This window comes from Acomys minous, assembly GCF_964271855.1.
Source record: "Acomys minous genome assembly, chromosome: 8".
NCBI classification, from domain to species: Eukaryota; Metazoa; Chordata; class Mammalia; order Rodentia; family Muridae; genus Acomys; species Acomys minous.
Genome location: NC_140489.1, coordinates 81,673,099 through 81,692,645, shown reverse-complemented (window position 1 = coordinate 81,692,645; position 19,547 = coordinate 81,673,099). Strand labels below are relative to the sequence as shown.

General features: G+C 41.0%; 1 protein-coding gene across 1 annotated transcript in view; it reads left to right on the top strand.

The window, feature by feature from the left end:
- SH3YL1 (SH3 and SYLF domain containing 1) overlaps positions 1–11,756 on the top strand; it is a 36,500-nt gene extending 24,744 nt beyond the window's left edge. Inside the window, exons 5-10 of the mRNA XM_084793594.1 lie at positions 759–871; positions 1,637–1,765; positions 3,504–3,666; positions 4,513–4,591; positions 10,217–10,273; positions 11,398–11,756. Coding sequence (XP_084649720.1) covers positions 759–871; positions 1,637–1,765; positions 3,504–3,666; positions 4,513–4,591; positions 10,217–10,273; positions 11,398–11,588 — 732 coding nt within the window. The 3' untranslated portion in view covers positions 11,589–11,756. The remainder of the gene's footprint in view (positions 1–758; positions 872–1,636; positions 1,766–3,503; positions 3,667–4,512; positions 4,592–10,216; positions 10,274–11,397) is intronic.
- Positions 11,757–19,547: the final 7,791 nt, after the last annotated feature.

The window sequence follows — 19,547 nt, the reverse complement described above, 5'->3', positions numbered from 1 at the left end:
AACTCTATTATGTTGACTTAAGCATTCATTTCTGTCTTATTATAGTTTTTATTCTTATTTAGAAAAAAAATAAATCACTGCCTTGGACATTACTAATGGATGCCAACTAACACCACTCAAATATACAGTATGCAGTCTCGGGTGTTAAGTATACAGCCACTTACAGAATTAGGGTAGAAGGCACCTGATGTGAAGTCCCAGCTCTGTATTCTATGAGACTAGATTTTGTAGACGTTTATTTTAAGATCAGTGGACAGTTTGGTCTTCACCCCCCTCCTTTTTTTAAAAAATCTGTTCTGGTTATAAGTGTGACAACTTACAGGCTCATTGGTGCATTATTAGCTGCACTGCCTGTTGTTAGGAGGCATAGCGGAGACTACTGAAGGCTGGATGGCTCACAGGCATTTGTCATAATCACCTGTACAAGGCTGGCTTCTGGCTTTATCTACTCAGAGTACTGGCATCCCTTTCATAGCTGGCTTCCTATCCACATTGAAAGTTTACATTATGTATGGTATAGTGTATTTCATGCAATATTTCCATAAGGCTGTTTTGTTTGTTTGTTTCTTCTTGTGTGGGAGTACTGTTTGTTGAGACAGTAGACTAGCTAGCCTCCTGGAATTTCATATGTAGCCTGGGATGGCCTTGAACACACAGAGATAGACCTGCCTATGCCTCCCAAGTGTTAGGATTAAAGGTGTATACCACTACATCAGGCAGTATATCTGTTTATAAATGCCTGGGATTCCACATTTCAGGTATCGGATTTGGTGATAATTCTGAATTATGACAGAGCAGTAGAAGCCTTTGCAAAGGGTGGAAACCTGACACTTGGAGGAAATTTTACTGTGGCAGTTGGGCCACTGGGCAGGTGAGTAAACATTCTAAACCATAAAGACTAAAGAATCATAGTTTTTTTTTCACACTAAGAAGAAATTTCAATTAAATTAAATATGATGTCTACAATTGCCAAGGTCTCTTAATCAAGAAATTTACAAAAATAAAGAAGAAAAAGAAAACAATGAGTGAAATAAACTCTGAGCCCAGAACACACAAGAAAAAAATATGAAGTTTTTCCTATGCACAGACTATGCTTTCTGTTTAATTGATATAGATCTTCCTGTAGTTGTGAGGAAGCTAAGTGTAGTCAAACTGTATTAACTGATAAAGCCTATCAGTGTTCTGGAATAAAGAAAGGTTTTTCTTAAACTAAATCAGTAGAATGAAAAACGGTTGAATCTTATTGAGCAGTGTTTTTAGCACTGTAATTTTATTTCCCTTCTCTTAATGAAACACTCTTCTTGGGTTAGTAATCATGCTAGAGAATTACAAATGCTGCCTACTTATGGCAGCTGGACAGTAAGACGTCTGAACATGCCCTGTGTGAGAAGAATCCACACTCAACATTGCTCTGGCTGAGAGGGCTAGCTCCCAAATCTCTCTCTCTCCAGCATAATCTCTCTGGCCATCAGCCTTCTACAGCCAGCTGCCCCATGTGGTATGGTTTCCCACAGCTGCCTTCTTGTCCAGCCACATGAAAACTCCAGCTTAGCCAAAGAGAACCGCAGCCTAGGAAGCCAGGCCTGTGGCTGACTGCTGTGATGAACAGTCATTTGGGTTCTGCCATCTTTTGTAGGAACCTGGAAGGAAACGTGTCCCTGAGGAGCTCTGCGGCCGTCTTCACTTACTGCAAATCCCGGGGCCTCTTTGCTGGCATTTCCCTGGAAGGAAGCTGTTTGATTGAAAGGAAAGAAACCAACCGGAAGTAAGTTCAGACAGAGAAGATAATACTTCTAAGTTCTTCATAGTTTAGGAGTTTATAAGTACACTTATACTATCATTCAAATACAACAAGGTCTACATTTAAAACTTTTTTTAAAAAATAATTTTGGGTTTTTTTTTTTAGATTTATTTATTTATTATGTATACAGTGTTGTATCTGCATGCACACCTGCAGGCCAGAAGAGGGCATCAGATCCCATTAGAGATGGTTGAGAGCCACCATGTGGTTGCTGGGATTGAACTCAGGACCTCTGGAAGAACAGCTAGTGCTCTTAACCGCTGAGCCATCTCTCCAGCCCCCTACATTTAAAACTTTTAAGATGAAATTGGTATTGCTTTTAAGATGAAATTGGTATTGCTTGGGGCTTAGGAGATGCTTCAGCAGTTAAGAGCACTTACTGCTCTTACAAAGGACCTAGCTTTGTTTCCCAGCATCCACATGGTGCCTCACAACAAGCAACCATAATTCCTGTTCCAAGGGATAAGATACTTTGTTCTTACCTCAGAGGGCATCGGGCAAGCATGAGGTGCACATAGATTCCCAGGCAAAACACATAAAATATAATTAAATATTTTTTAATTTGAAAAGTAGTATGTGCTTATGAAAATAGAACTTATTTAAAAATGAACAAAGCATGTTACATTTTTTTACTAATACTCTTCACCTACTTCCTCTTCCTCCGTTGTCTTCTCTTGCCAAATAGGATTACAGTCGTGATATATACTTGATTGCAAATGTGTTTTTTCTGCTTGGCGTTATAAGAAGCACAACCATAAGTCGATGGCCAGGCAGTGTTAACTAGGTGACAATATGACATTATCATGCTTTGTAGTGAGCACAGCAAATAATTTGGAGGCTCAGTCAGAAGTGCCTCACTGTGAAAGATTTCCTATCAACACACTCCGGGTTTGTCTTCTTTCACACCTAATAGGGACCAATTTTGATTCAAAATTGAATTCTTTAATCTTGTGTCTGAATAGTTTTTCCTCAGGTGATTCTTAGAAATCAAACCAGCAGACTCCCAACATCTTAAACACAAAGGGGCCAGTGTCTTAGACTATAGGAACAAACAGGGACAGACGCTCCCCTGAGGAAGTGAATGCTCCTACCAAGCTCACAGCAGTGTCCCCAGGAGTGTAGCATCAAACTGCTACCTTGCATCTAAGCCAGGACTAGTCTGAGTGGGGGAGATTGTGGTTTGTCAAAGTCTTCGTCTTATAGAAACAAGAGTTGTGTGTCTGTCCACTTCTGGTTTCATGAATTTGAGAATGCTTTTAGGAACTGTTAACTCTAGGTCTTGGCGATTTTCCCCTGAAGCTCAGCTGAGTCATTTCATGAGCTTCAAGTCCTCCAAATCTGCAACACAAATTGTTAATTTTGATGAAACAAACATTTTAAAAAAATCACAAAGTTATGTATAGAACTTATAGGAAGGCATAAAGATAAAGCTTATGAAACATGTGCTTTATATGTTTATGTATTTCTATATAAATGTGTGGTTGTATATGTGACATGCTTTTGTATGAAGAAAAGTATCAATATTTATGTTCATTGACTTAGAAAGTGAGCTTGGGGCCAATCTAAGACTTTGGCATGGGGTAAGAATTGTGGTATGTGATATATTTCATTAGTATTATTCCACATGATTCTGAATGTGCTATATTTACCTCCAAAAGCAAATAGTATGTTACAGACATGTTCTTAATTTTGTATTTACTAGATTTTACTGTCAAGACATTCGAGCCTATGACATTTTATTTGGAGATGTCCCACGGCCTGCTCAAGCAGAAGATCTTTATGAAATTCTTGACTCCTTTACTGAAAAGTATGAAAGCGAAGGACAACGCATCAATTTGAGGAAAGTGGTGCGGGAGCAGAGGAAGGTGCTGTGATGAGGTTTCTCATTTCTCTCAGTGGACACAGTAGCATTCTGTCTTAGGACATACTATTTCTAATATGAAGTTTCCCAGTGATATAGTGAACTTTCTTTATGATTCATTTGTGTAAAGTCTTCAAAAATATCCCAGAGTTTTGACATTGTGGATTTTAAGAAGTTTGCCTTCAAGCCTGGCATGGTGGCACACACCTTAAGTCCCAGCACTCAGAAGGTAGAGGCAAGTAGATAGCTGTGAGTTCGAGGCCAGGCTGGTCTGCAAAGCAAGACTAGGACAGCCAAGGCTACACAGTGAAACCCTGTCCCGAAAAACAAAAACAAAACAAAAAAAAAATCTTCTGTAATCGTGTATCTCTTAGGATGAAATCTGATAATGTTAGAGAACCAGTACTAGCTGTGCCTTTTTCCTTTGATCTCTACTTAATCCCTGCTGTGCAGAGTAAAATTGAAGTACAGAGTTTAAGTTATCATGCCTTTCTCTGCTGTCTGTTCCCTATGACCATATCCCTGGACTTACAGCACCTGCAGACCACATACAGTTTGACGCACTGGGGGGGGGGGGGGAGGGGGAAGGATGCGGGAGGAACAAGTGCAAAGTGTACTAAACTATACCCACTCATGCCAGAGGGGAGGGGCTCAGGTGCAAGGTGTCCTAGAGTAACCCACACCAGAGTCTCACATCTGCCCTGCACCTACACATATATTTCTGGGAACCTAGTTAATAAATGCAGAGGATGAAGCCTGCTAAATAAACAAGTTAGAGACAAAATCATCCTATTCTCCTAAGTAAAAATCAATTTTAAAAATTTTGTGTATTTATTCTTTTGCCTTCCAGGCTAAAGAATTACCTCCAAAACCATCATCAAGACCACAGCAGTCCCTGCCACCTGCCCAGCTGAGTGCCAGCTCCGAAAGTAAGTGCTTCTGTTGCACTTTAAATATAATAGTAATTTAAGTAATTACTAAATATTAAGAAAACCGGTTACATTGTTATATTTCAATGTCAAATAGAAGTGAGCATTAAAGAGAAAAATAACTGTCCAGCATCTTCTAAGACATAACATAGGCTTTCATGTATGAGTTCTCACTGTCATCATTTGTGAAGACGTTTCATTCACAAGGCATTTTCTGAAGTCGACAATGAGATTTATATTTGTGTTTTCTTTAAATCATGTGAGTTTGAAACATTACACTGAGTGAGTGCTCTCGCAGAGGACACTGTGTCCATTCCTAGCACCTACATTGCAGCTCAGAACCTTCTGTAACTAAATGTCCAGGGGCTTGGGCACCCTCTTCAGGTCTCTGTGGGCAGTGCTCATGTGTGGATCACATACACACAGGCAAAACATTCATACAGGTAAACTAAAAAGAACGTTTACAAATACAATTTATTTTGCTCTATGTATATTCCTTGAAGCACATGGTCTCCATGAAGTGTTTTTAGAGTAGGTAAAATCAGGTTTTATAAACACACAGCTTTCTTCGTGTCATCACATCTGTTTTAACTTTTTTTAACCTAAGGCTTTTATATATGAGTGCTGCACATTATTTCCATCCCTTGCTCTGTCCTTACATCATTTCCACTGCTTTATCCTCTCTAATTCCTCCTGTGTTTTCCCAATTCCTTTTCAAAATTAAACCCCCTTCCTCCTTAATTTATATCGAAGAGGACATGTGTCTATGCATATATGTGTTTTGTGTATATGTGCAACTTTACAGCCCTTCCATAGTTTCCATTGTGTGCAGATAGGATCTTTCCATCCATTCTCCCATCATGTTCTCAGTGCCTTGTTTGCAGGGACTGTATTGTAGATTTATGAACTAGGATTGAGTACCCCACAGGCAGTTGCTGCCTGCATTCTGACAAGAAGTGGCCTCTCAACAGTAACTTTAAACACTAATGGCCTCAACTTCCCAATCAAAGGCGCAGGTAGTTTGACAGATTAAGAAAAAAAATTATTTTCTGTATAAGAAACTCATGTTGTCTTCAATGACAGGCATCACCTTAAAGGGATTTAAAAAAAAAAGTGTGCAAATGGGACCAGGAAGCAAGTAGTGGTCACTATTCTAATACCTAACAAAATAGACTTCACACAAACAACACTTTATTCTAATTAAATCAAAAGACAAGGCATTACCATGTATGTATGTATATATGGATGTATCAAATCTGGCACATGCAGAAAGCAGACCCTCCCTGCATGGAGACAGCTTAACAAACCAACTGAAAAGAGATAGATAGTCCATCTGACTGGCAGACTGGAAAATATTGATGCTGATATGCACTGTTGCCGAAGGACAGATGAGCAGGACTGCGATTATGGAGGATCATCACACCCACCGCTGAGTGGACCTTCATAACAACATTCAGGGATTGATAATTGTTTCTGTTGTAAAAATTTAAACTGTACAGTTTTTAGTTTAAAAAGAAATGGTAAGTTGCAGAGGCATGTTAATTTAGAACATGGCCTGTTCTGGCAAGAGGTCACATCCAAACGTCTTCTAAATCTGTGTGATCCAGCTGGAATACAAACACACTTTAATCCAGGAGACAGAGGCAAACAGATCTGAGTTCAAGGCCAGCCTGGTATAGAGCAAGTATCAGGTAAAGAAAAGCTTAGGTCCAGGTGTAATGGTACATGCCTTTAACCACAAACATTGAGGGTAAAGTTAGTTTGTAGAAAGAAGCACCTATGTTAGAAAGTGATGTCTAATTGAGTGACAGAAAAGGTGACGAATCAGAGAAGGTTTGACAGAATAGGATACGCCCAACTCTCAGGAAAACGCAGAGGAAAGGGAAGCTACTTAAGAGGCAGTTTTACCAGGACAGTAATAGAGAGATGGGTTGCAGAGAGGGAACTCAGGTAAAGACAGAATGAGACGAAGCCAGAAGTTTAGAGCAGATTGCTGAGTTAGTTTGAGGCCAAGCAGAGCAAGTCTGGGCCAAAAGAGAAGCCAGATTAATTAAGTCAGCTGGGAGAAGAGCTAGAGCCAGAACAGCTGAGTTGAACAAGCTACAAGTACAGGTGAGCTCGTTAAGCAGCAAGTCTCAGAGGCTGAAAACTCTAAGCCTAGGTTAGGTTGTACAGAGGCTTCGAGGACTAGGCCTAGGCCAGCAGGAGGTAGTAAGCCTTCCCGAGACAATTGAGATGGGAGAAGAAAAGTTACTCTTGCATTGGCTATACGCATTCCTCTCTCCTGTCCAAAATATTGCTTCCAGTGTTCTTTGTCAGTCTGGTTTGGTGGACATTAATTCTTTTAGTCTGTTTCTATTATGGAATATTTTCCTTTCTCCTTGTAACTGTGGTAGATAGTTTTTCTGGGTACAGTAGTCTAAGTTGGCATCCGTGGGCTTTTAGAACCTTTAGTATATTGTTCCAGGTTCTTCTAGCTTTTAAAGTTTCCATTAAAAAATCATCTGTTACTCTGTTGGAGTTTCATGTATATGTGGCTTGTGGTTTGTCTCTTGTAGCTTTCCGTACCCTCCTTTTGTTCTGTGTACTTAGTGTTTAGCTATATATAATACGCTGTGGAGCATTTTTTTCTGGCCCTGTCTACTTGGTGTTCCCTCTGCTGCTTGTTAACTGTCTATCAGTATGTCTTCCCTTAATTTGAAGTTTCCTTCTATGATCCAGTTGAGGATCTGGCATATGTGACTGACCTGGCCTGATTTGTCTTCTTTTATTCCTCTAATTTAAATAATTGGTCATGTGGTCAAGTTCCTACATGCTTTTCCCTGTGTTTAAAAAAAAAACATTTCATATTCTTTGCTTGGGTGGTCCAATCTATTTTCTTTGTCCTCAGGTTGGACTGGTGCAGGGGGAACTGGGATACCGGAGCTAGACCTGGGAATATACAGTAGTGTGGTGGAGCTCAGAGCTGGGGAAATTCACTAGAGAAAGGCTGGGCAGGAGCTCCGTGGCTGGAGGCAGGCTTGGGAGTGGCGTTAGCAGGATGGACAGTCAACTTGACACAACCTAGACATACGTAGGTAGAAGGAATTTTAATTGAGGAATTGGCCTGTGGTATGACTACGAAGTACTTTCTTGATTGATTATTGATATGGTACAACCGAGCCCACTGTGGGCAGTCCCACGGTGGACTTGGGAGGTATAAGAAAGGTAGTTGAACATGAGCCTAAAGCAAGCAAGTAAGTAGCTGTCCTTCGTGCTTCCTGTCTGTGCTGTATGTAATGTGATCAGGTAGGTAAGCCAAATAAATCCTTTCCTTCCTACAATTGGTGATGGTATTTATCACAATAGTAGAAGGTGAACTAGACAGACAAGTCAGTCTGTCATCACTTTTTTATGACACTATTAGAATTGTATTCTTCATGTTTATAGCTTATTATCAAATAGGTTATATTAAATGTATACTACAGTGGGTGATATTTCATAGAATGGAGCACAAAGGCAGCTGTACCTTCAGTCTTGCCCTTGAAAAATTTTTGGTATAGGAAAAACAGCATTACATGTTAAAATGCCACTGCTATTAGTGGGAGAAGGAATAGAATAAATAAATGGGATAAACAGAAATAAATATTCATGAGGATAGCATGCTTGTCCTCAGTCCCACTTTTGTGTTCCAAACCTATTTTCTTAGCCCAGGTTTATAGTGAGACTTTTGGAATTTTGGTTCCTTTATAAAACACAAGCTGGGCTTACTGTCTCACACCTATAATCCCAGCGCTTGGGAGGCAGAGGCAGGAGGATCTCTGTGAGTTGGAAGCCAGCCTGGTCTACAAAGCGACTCCAGGACAGCCAGGACTACACAGAGAAACCCTGTCTCAAAAAAATACAGGGCTGCTTCACAGCAGCTGACTCTGAATTGCCTCGTGCTCTAGCAGAGGCATGGTTTTGCCAGCTGCAGATAGTTTCTGCGATTGTGTGACGTTTGGAGTCCTGGGGACTTCTCAGCGGGTATATGAATGCTAGGGCCTCAGCAAGCGTGGTAGGTTGTTATTGGTTAGCAGTTTCTGTTGGCTGCAGTTTGTTAAGTTGTAATGCACAACGAAGAAACGAGAAAAAGAAATTATATATCCTGATGGTGAAGGTCAAACTTGCCCCCAAGGAGCTCTGCACCCCTAATTAACAGGAAGTAGTATAATGATAACAGCACCCCCTTTCTGACCCCTGACTTTATTCAGGGATCTCTTTTCTTTATTCTCTGTCATTTTTTCTTGCATATCTTGTGTTAGGGGGTTGAAAGGGGTTTTTTGTTTGGTTTTTGGTTTGTTTTTTTTAGGGGGATGGAGAAGAGTGTAAAAAAGAAGAACCCATAACGTAGTAAAAAGTCCTGTTGCGCAGGTTCCTCACTCATTGCTTCTTGACATTCCTCACACAAACATTACCGTCTTCATTCCCACCACAAACGCTCTCTCTCTCTCCACCATGTGGAGAGATGCATTCCTCAGCGTACATTCCCACTACAGTGTCTATCCTGGCCCCTCTCATCTCTTGCCTGCCTCACTTCTGTTAGTGTTGGAACAGTTCAGTGCGTTTCTCAGGAGAGGATGATAATTTGCCTTGTTCATGGGGTCATGTTCATCCCTATATGTTAGTGAGTTTTAATTTCTTCATATATCTTCTGATATTTTTTATTTACTCTTTTAATTAAAAAGTTTCCATTTTATTGGTCAGTGTTTTTTTTCCTATTGGGATATTTATTTTCTTGCTTAAATTATGAAAATATTTGTATTCTAGTGGCTTCGACATTTGGATTTGGTGTATTCTACCTTTATTCTAGGCTATGTTTGTGGATTTTCGCTAACCATGACTATCCTAGAACTTGCTCTGTAGACTAGACTGACCTTGAACTCACTGAAATCCACCTCTCCCTGCTTCCTGAGTCCTGGCATTAAAGGTGTGCTCCACCACCACCCAGCAAAAGTTGTAATTGTTGTAAATTTATATAAATTTGTACATTTATTTTTTAAATCATGACTAAGGAGGTCTTTCCACCTTCTGTTGAAATATTATATTCAGTCCCTTGGAGTTTCTTGTGATGGTGTAACTATCTGGTTCAGGGATGCTTATACTTCAAATACTTTGAGATCATTTTATCAATTCTTCCTTTCTCTCCCAATATATAAGTCAAAATAATGTTACCTTTGTTCACTCTATAACATTTGAAACTCATCTGTTGTCTTGTTTGTATATTAATTTGCACTATATTGTAACCTGCCCTTGCTATGTTTTCTACTTGTAGAGATGTTATTTCATGTCTTTCAGTAAAATGTTTAGTTTCTTTTGTCTTCTCTTTTAGATTTCTTTCCTGGTACAGTAGAATCAGGGTTCCCATTTCCAGTTCAAAAAGGTGTTCGTTGGTTGCCTCTGGAAGAGATGTGCATGGACCATGGACTAGTGTCAGGCGCTTCAGCCTGCAGTGTGGCCTTTTGTAGGATATTTAGGCATCTCTCAGCTTAGAGCCTGGCCCAATAGTGTAAACCTTTAATAAGGTTAGGATTTGATAGGTTTGTGTGTTTTGCATACCTTAATAAGCTTTTAAATCTTCTCCCCTCATTTTATTTTTTTAAACAGGGAATGGAAATGAATATAAGCTATATCCTGAGCTTTCTAGCTATCATGAGAAAAGCGGTAAGTAAAAAGCTATTGCTTAACAATTACTTATAACCACCCTACAATCATGGAATTTCCAGTTAATTTGATAGGTTATAAAAAAAATCTCTGAGAAAGTGTTCATAACTTTACTTATGAGATTTCTTAAAAGTAAGTTTAACTGTAAATATTCTTTAGTGATAAATGGCATGCTTGTGTTCTCGGCTAGGCTTTGAGAAGCCAGTGGAAACTGTGTAGCACCAAGCATTGTCATTAACAGCCCATGGTTTTCTAGTAAAAGTATTTCTCAACTTGTTTTATTTAAATAGTCCTTAGAAATTTTTCTTTAAAGAATTAAGCACTTTGCTAAAAAGTGAGTTGGCCGGGCACAGTGGTGTACCCCTGTGATCCCAGCACTCAGGGAGGCAGGGGCAGACAGATCTCTGTGAGTTCGAGGCCAACCTGGTCTACAAATCAAGTCTAGGACAGCCAAGGCTACACAGAGAAACCCTATCTTGAAAAAATAGAAGGAACGAAAGAAAGAAAAGAAAGAAGGAAGGAAGGAAGGAAAGGAAGGAAGGAAGGGAGAAAAAGTGGGTTGAACTCACATTGAGGCCTAAAATTAAACAATCATTGCTTTAACGGCCTAAACTTTTGCCAATATTATATGCTATTTAATTTACAAACTATTGAGGAATTACCCATTTTGTATAAGTATAAATAATATTGTCAAGCAATCAGGTAATAAAAATTCTAAATATTATCATGTAAATAAAACATATTTTTAAATGTCTTTCCTGGTAAACCTGTGGCTTTCGCTGGCTGAGCTAGGCCCTACTGTTCTTGGTTTTCATGTTTCCTGCTATGATCCCATGGATCTGGTCCTGTTTTAAGGCAGTGTACACACATGAAGCATCTGTGGAAGCCAAAAGACACCTGTAAGGAGTCAGCTCTCTCCTCCTACCATATGGGCCCGAGGGATCAATCTCAGGTCTTTCATCTTTAGAAAGGAGAAAATTTTAATTTTAATGTTGTGAACATGGCTGAAGTTGTGCAGTGTGGATTCTGACACCCTTCAGGAAGTCAAAAATTAAACCCTAACCAACCATACTTGAACTTCTTCCCTAAAATATTTATAATTTGGTCGCATTTTCCTGTTCTAGGCAGTTTGAATCCGCCAATAGAGGTGACAGCACTATACTCTTTTGAAGGGCAACAGCCAGGAGATTTGAAATTTCAAGCCGGAGACAGAATCTTGGTTCTATCAAAGACTGACTCACATTTTGATTGGTGGGAAGGAAAACTTCGAGGTCAAACTGGAATTTTCCCAGCCAACTATGTAACTATGAATTAAAGTGAACTTTTTTTATTCTGCTATTTGATAATTACACAAAAGTATTTCCACACAGACAGAATTCACTATTTACATCAAGCTGCTTAAACACATACCTTGCTCACTCTGCAAATGTTTTATCCTGTTGTAAAAGATTTTTCTCTGCATATAAATAAATGGTTAAATTAACCTGTTGCTAAACTCTCTGTATTAACTTAGTCACTAACCTACTCTACACTTGTCATCGGCAGTTTTTATGGTCATGGTTCTTTTGTGCACACCAGACCCACTGACCCTTCAATGTGACTGACCACTGTTTCAGTGTAAACAAGGCATGTCTGGGGAGCCCTGCTCACCTTTGCATGCACACGGGTCGACCTCTGAGCACCTGCGTGTGGTGGAGGTTTCTTCTTCTCACTTAACAAGGCCTAGGTGATTAAGTGGGCTCGTGAACATAGATAACAGCAGGCTTCCACAAAGCCAGGGGCCTCAGAGCCTTCAGCAGGGAAGCCAGCGCCTGACTGGTTCCCAGGCTGCCAGGTTTTGTTCTCTGTTCTCTCCCAAGACAGACCATAGGAAGTAGAACTTCTGTCCCCCAAGAAGTATCATAGAAACTAGGACCTCTTTTTCTCAAAGCAAGGCTTCCAGCCTAGAAATAGCAATCTTCCCCCACTCCTCCACCTTTCCACCTCGGAACTAACCATAAGGAACTGTTGTGATGTGCTTTGCCTTATAAATCCTAAGACCCGCCCTGGGCACAGGCAATGTCAGGTAGTGGCCTTGGCCACTTGCAGTTATGCACAGCTGTACGTTCATCATGGAAGCTAAGCACAAGTCAGTCTGGAGGCTCCCGTAAAAGGTGTCCCATAAAGTGCAGTTAAGTATATTGCTTTTACTTCTCCCCTGTTAACTTGTCATGTGAGAATGAGTGTCCTCATGACATTGTGTAGCTGGCCGGAAGTGAATCTCTTCCTTTCTATCTCTGAAGTGAACAAGATCAAATCATCCCACATAGTACAGGAAACACTTGCCCTGTACATGAATGTACATGTTTGAGTTACTTCATAAGCCTCAGACCAGCCTTCATGACTGATCTTGAACAATTTACCCCACCTCTATGCCTCAGTTTCCCTACACCTGATGACTGCATAAAATGCTTAGAACAGTTCTGAGCATGTAAAGGAATCATTAAACATTAGCACCTAATGTTCAACTCCTTACATGGCATTGAATCTGCCATTTCTAGTGACTGCCCATGTAACTAAGACACACTGAAAGAGAAGAGCCTTGCTTTGCTTTTTGTCTGTGTTCAGGGTCTGAGGTGGCTCACTGGCACAGGCAATACCATGTTCAGGATGCATTCCGAGGCTAATTCTGCCATGCCTGACACCTTCCTAGAGTTCACCCTCTGCTCTGAGCACCTTCTTTTCAGATACCTGCCCAGCCCTCCAAGGTGCAGAGCATCAGCCACTGTCTCACCTGCCCAGCCCCCCAAGGTGCAGAGCATCAGCTACTGTCTCACCTGCCCACCCTGGCTGGGAAGCTCAGATCCCACAAGCTTGTGTTGCTTGTGAGAAGGGCCTCAGAGCTTTAGGAGTATTTGGACTCTATCTAACAGGTCAAGCGAAGATGTGGACAGATAAGCTTGTGGGTTGGTCCACTGGTGCTTTCAGACCACATGTTTGTTGAAGAGAAACTGAATGAGCTAACCTAATGGAGAGGAAGAACAATAAAAGCTGAATCAAAAGTAAGAAAGTGCAGTAGGTTTAGACACTGATAAGCACTATAAAGAATATTGTTGGTGGCACATAGGGGTAAGATACGGGTCCATCAAATCCGGCTAGGGAGACCCATCTATGGAGTATGTGGCATAAACACGGAGCGACTGAGAGAACTCTGTAGAGAAGTTCAGATTTCTTATACAATGTACTTGGTGATGACATGTCCTGTTGTTGAAAAATCACCAAGGCAGTGGATATTAAGTGTTTTCACTCCTATGATGGGGATGTGATGATATGTGAGAGATATATATACTCTAAGTAGGTTTAATTACTCCACTCCAGTGTTTACATAGTCCAAAACATTTTCTCATACATGATGAAGACATCAATTTTGCTTTTCAGTTAAATAGATAGATGTTTAGAGAGAATCTTTAGTTAAATTAGAATGCACTGGATTTAGGAAAAGATATTATAAGTAGAAGAAACAATTGTACCTAGAGAGGTCATGAAGGCTGAAGGAAGGCTTCTTTCACCAAGGATTGTGACGCCCATGGAGGAGGTTTTAACTCTGCGTACCTGCATTCTCACGGCAGGGACTACCTTTGTTGTCGTCGTAGAGCTGCAGGTAGGCACTGAGAGACAACGCCTGGGAACATGACCCGGTTAGAGGGTCCCGAGGTTTGCATTGTTATAGAATGGTTTGCAGGATAAAGAGAGGCTATCAGTGAGTTGGCTGTGAGCTTGAGAAGATAGAATAGAGAAAGCAGGATCTTCCCTGCAAAGAAGGTCTGTACTCCATAGTAGAGTAGTGGCATGGGAGAAGTGGGAAAAGCTTGGTAAAGACAGAAAAAAGAACAACAACAACAACAACAAAAATGTGCTTATCCTTTTTCGCCATGTTAATTTTAGGGATCCCACCAGACACATCCAAGTGTGTCTTAATGAAGTGGAAAGACCTGAAGTCAGTACTAGAATTTGGAAACATTTGCTAAGTAGTTTGTGATTAAAAACAGGGAGAGGCTTTATTCTGAGGCAGCAGAGCTACACCTCTGCATAACTCCTGTCAGAAACAGGAACAAAAGAAAGAATTTCATATGTGGGAAAAAGGTGTCCATGTCAGCTCAGAGTGTGAACCCATGAGGAAATGAGGAGTGCAGTGCCTTGGCATGGGTGGCTCGGCAGTTCCCTGAGTCACCATGGACATCGCAAGCAAGAGCCCCAGTGGGCAAGTGCCTGAGTTGGCACTGTCAGAGGCTCTGAGGCAGGTACAAAGTCTGGGGCCAACGGAATGCTAACACTCATAGGAAGGAATGAATAAATTCTTAGGATAAACCCTGCTGGCAGCATCAGTAAGCAGAACTATGCAACTTTGAAAGCTTTTGCTATAATATCAAGAAAGCTTGTTTGATTTTTATGCTTAGTATTTGAAAAGTGTGAAGGAACTCTAATTGGTCTAAAACTTCAGGAATCGTATAGACTACTCACTTTAGGGCCAAAAGGTATTTGTTACCCAACTGTACGCAACAATAAATTTCAAAATGGCTTATATTACATTGAAGACTGTTGACTTTATATTAGACAGTCTAGAAATACAACTGTTTCTTCAAAGGATTAGCTGATGAATGCAGTCCGGTCAGACTTTGCCAACCCCAGATCAGTGGCTCTGGGAGAGGCCTTAGGAACCTAGTTAATTAAATGAGTTCAGTGAGGTTGGCACAGTCATCAGCTCAATGATAACCACACCAAAGCATATCTGTTAAATTGCAGCATTATTTAATAATTTGCAAAAATATTCTATACTACTGAAAAATAAGATTATAAAACCATGTCATTTAAATACACTTCAAAAGTACATATTAAAAAGGAAACCATACATTCAAACTGATAACAGGGCTTCATCTACCCAGATTATACAGGAGACATCATTTGTTAGTGAAAAAAGTTCTTTAAACATAGAAATCTGTTTGTCCTAGTGAACAAATTTTAGACCTATTCTTACTGCTGTGATTTTGGGAGAAGGGTGGATGGAGGCAGAGTCACTGTCCTGGGAGCACCAACCTCACTGACTACATAGAAAGCCTGGGTGATGAGCAATGTGGTGCCCATTGCTTTACTTTTGAAGGCACCCATGCTGGCAAAGGCCAGTGCACCAGGGAATCACAGCAGCATCTAGCTGAATATAGTTGTCAACCCACAGGCTCTACCACACCAAGGAGTTACATAGGTCCTAGGTTGTTACTGTTTAGGAAAGTGGTGTTCCATAGAAAGAGTGATACCTCATCCTCATAGATGCTGCCTCTTCTCCCTGAAAGACCATGTTGAAGCAGAGGCCAGCATCAGGACCCAGGGCTGAGCTCTTAGGGCCACCTAATTGTTATCAATTGCATGTCCTACAGGCATCCCTCTTGGTCTATGCAGAGCCAGACCTGCCATGGAGACCTATCTGAACAGCTGCTTCTCAGTGCAGAACATAAACTGGGGCTGTCATGTAAAAGTGTCAGGGAGAACAGCTGTCACTGGAAGGAAGCCTGGTCTTACAAGATTAGAATTCTGGAGGCTTTCGGTCCCCAAGGGAAAGGTCCTGGTTTCAGACCCTAAAAAACCCAGTTGTCTGGAAAACGTATTAGAGTCTGAGGAAGGTGCTGCCTATTGTTGCCCCTGCTGCATTTGTGCGGTGGGTCGTTACTCACCTTCCCAGGCACACGCTTGATGGAAAATGCTTCTGAAATGATGAAATTTCTGCTGTACATGAAGCAGTGCTCTGATAGCGCAAACTCCTCCTTCCTTTCTTCCATCTTCCCTCCAGATTCCCTTTCTTCATTCCTTCCTTCTACCCTTAACTTTTTTCATGCTTCTAGTTGAGTTAAATGCGGATAATTTAAGTTGAAATAACTTGTGAAAAGATTGAATTACGATGAATATGTTTTAAACCATAAATGAGGAAAGCATGTTTAAAATTGATCATTTCTAAATGCAACATTTGTAACTGAATACTATAATAATTAGGATTAAAATATGAGTATGCCTTAATTTCATGTCAGACTTAGGTCTGAAGAAATTATTTTGTACAAGTAAACAGATGATAATTATGAAAAAAATATGTAAAAATTTAAAGACAGTGAGAAAATAAACAATGAAAATATCCTGTTGTAACATGGAAGACACATCCACTAGTGCACATTGACAAGTAAACAATAGAATGAATGGTAGTTCCTCCTAAGAGAGGATCCAAATTTATTTAATATGAAAACAATCAGGCAAGTAAAACACTATTAGGCAGCAGCCTATCACAGTAGTAAATGCTGTAGGTAAAACTCTCTTAGTGTTCAGACGTTTAATGGGAAATGCATTAAATGCACAGGTTTAAGAATTTCCCCCTTCAGACTCTAGATGAGAGAAGCATGGGAGAATGGGGAAATAGAAGGATCCAGAGGGTCCTAGAAACCTAAAAGAACATTATGACGGGCGGATCTGGGCCCAGGGATCCTGCTCAAATTATGGCACCAGCCAAGGATAATACGTGCAGTAAACTTTGAACCCCTACCCAGATCTAGCCAATGAACAGGATATTCTTCACAGTTGAGTGGAGAGTGGGGTATGACTTTCACACAAACTCTGGTGCCCCATATTTGACCACGTCCCCTGGATGAGGAGGCCTGGTGGCACTCAGAGGAAGGATGGCAGGCTACCAAGAAGAGACTTGATACCCTATGAGCATATACAGGGGGAAGAGGTCCCCCTCAGTCACAGTCATAGGGGAGGGGAGTAAGGGGAAGATGGGAGGGAGGGAGGAATGGGAGGATACAAGGGATAGGTCCCATAGTTGGTTAAACAATATCATGCTGGAAATCATGTACCTGCAAGCAAAACTGAATGGATCCATCAAGTTGTATTTACATATTTATATACACCTATATAACAAAGATGAGGGGGCCGGGTGTGTGAGAAGGAATTTGGGGGGGGGGTGGCTGGGGAAGTTGGAGGAAGGAAAAAGAATGGAAAAAAATTGCATGGTTATATTTTCATTTTGAAAAAGAATCTCCCTCATAATTATTTTTTTTTAAATAGTCTATCTTAATACAGTTCTATTGCTGTGAAGGAACAACATGACCAAGACAACTTTTATAAAAGAAAGCACTTAACTGAGGGCTTGCTCACAGTTTCAATGAGTCAGATCATCACCAACATAGCAGGGAGCATCATGGCAGGCAGGCAGGAATGGTGCTGGAGCAGTAACAGCTTTGTATCCTGACTGCAGGCAAGCAGAGAGAGAACCTCGGGGCCAAGTCCTAATGACACTCTTCCTTCCTCAAGGCCACATCTACTCCAACAAAGTCACCCCTCCTAATTCTTCTTGAACTGTTCCATTGACTGGGGACCAAGCCTTCAAACACATAAGCCTATGGGGAACCTTCTAATTCAGACCACCACAGAGTTCTTATTCTAGCCTGGCTGGTTATCAAAGTCAATTTTGTCAACAATTTGATACTGATAAGCAGTCAAAAATTACTAACATCTTATCAGGGCCACTGACTGGTTTCCAACCAGTACCCTTCCAAAGTACAAAATAGAATCCTCCTGGGACTTCCGACCTCTGCTGCTGTTAAGACTTCTGGCCATGACCTTCCAAATGTAACTGACCAGTGCTCTCCCAAGCTACCCATAATACTCTCCAAGGTAGCCAAGCATATTTTCCCAAGATTCCCAGCCAGCACCCTCCCAAGGATTCCTTCAGGGTGTCCTCCGAAGATACTCAGCTGGTGCCCGTCAAAGGCACCCAACCTGAGTTCTTGCACTTGGTGTGTTGAGGCCTTGTGTTTCATGGCATTACCAGGTTAATCTTTGGCTGGCGAGGCCACTGCCACTGTAGTGTTTGGGTTGTCTATGTGATTTTATATGTGTATTTACATTTTTGTACTGGGACTCACAGCTCAACAGGGGGCAGAAAGAGGAAAGAGCGAAGGAGACTGAAAGGCTACAGCCTTGGAGGGATCTTCGCAACCTTTACACGTGTGTGTTTCAATGTTGAATGTTTCTCCTTACAAAGAGCCCCATACTTTGATACACACTGTAAGTGAAAAGAAATCCATCTTAAGAGGCCTTTCGCTCTGGGTGGACAAAGCCATGGTGTGTACACACTACTTCATGATCAGAAATTCCTACCTGCCCAGATCCCCAGATTTCATCTGTGCTGCGGTTTGAACATGAAATGCCCCCCATAGGCTTCTATTTGAACACTTGGTCCCCAGAGGTTGGCACTATGTAGGGAAATTATGGGCTTCTGAGGAGGTGGAGAATAAGCTGTCTTCCTGCCTTTACTGCCCGTTGACATGTCTTGGCTCCCACAATGGACTCTGTGCAAGTGGAACTGTATACCAGAACAAACCTCTTCCCCCAAAGTTCCTTTTTATCAGTGTATTTTCTAACAGCAGCATCAAGGAAACTGGGACAATCTGATTTCCTGTGTTTTTATTCAGATAATTCCAGACCTAGCTTAATGCCTAATAGAATGCACTTAGATGAGGCTGCTGGTTACAGAGTAAATGGGTATGATTTACTAATCCATCCACATTATATTAAGAAAGAAGTGGTTAAGTAATTCAATTAAAGCCAACAGCAAAACAATTCAACTTTATATAATTGTTTATTACTTAAAAGGGTGAGAATTTTCTGACATCTAAATAATGAAATATTGTTTTATTTAAATCACAATGCATTTCAGTATTCCATGTTTACTAAGTATTTTCCACTCAGCCATTCGCCTATTAAAGCCTCACAGCTGTGTAAATATCAGTAGTGAGGAACCATGACCACAGTATTACAACTCTGCAAAGGGATGGAGCAAGCCTGTAGCCTGGGTCTTAACCCCCAAGGAGTGCCACCCAGCCCAAGATGGCTCTCGGTCACTGTCTACCAAGGGTTTTTTTCTAACATGTCTCTGGTCTTGAAGTGAATGAAGTTGTACATTGTCACATCATATTCATGCCAACATGTATGGCACGAATGGCCTGGCTATTGAGACATGAAATATCAGATCTGGAGCCTGGCTGCCTGCTAGTTCTGTGCCTTTGCTGAGGGACTTTCCATTCTTGCACTTGAGGCTTTCCGTTTGCAAAGCAGGCATAAAACCGAATGATGTGTAGAGGTGTTCTTACCAAGTGCTGGGCCCATGATTTAATGGTCATGCCACTGTTGCCACTGTGGCAAAGCATTTTAGACTTGGACTGTGGATGTGTGAACAACTCACCAGACACAGCTG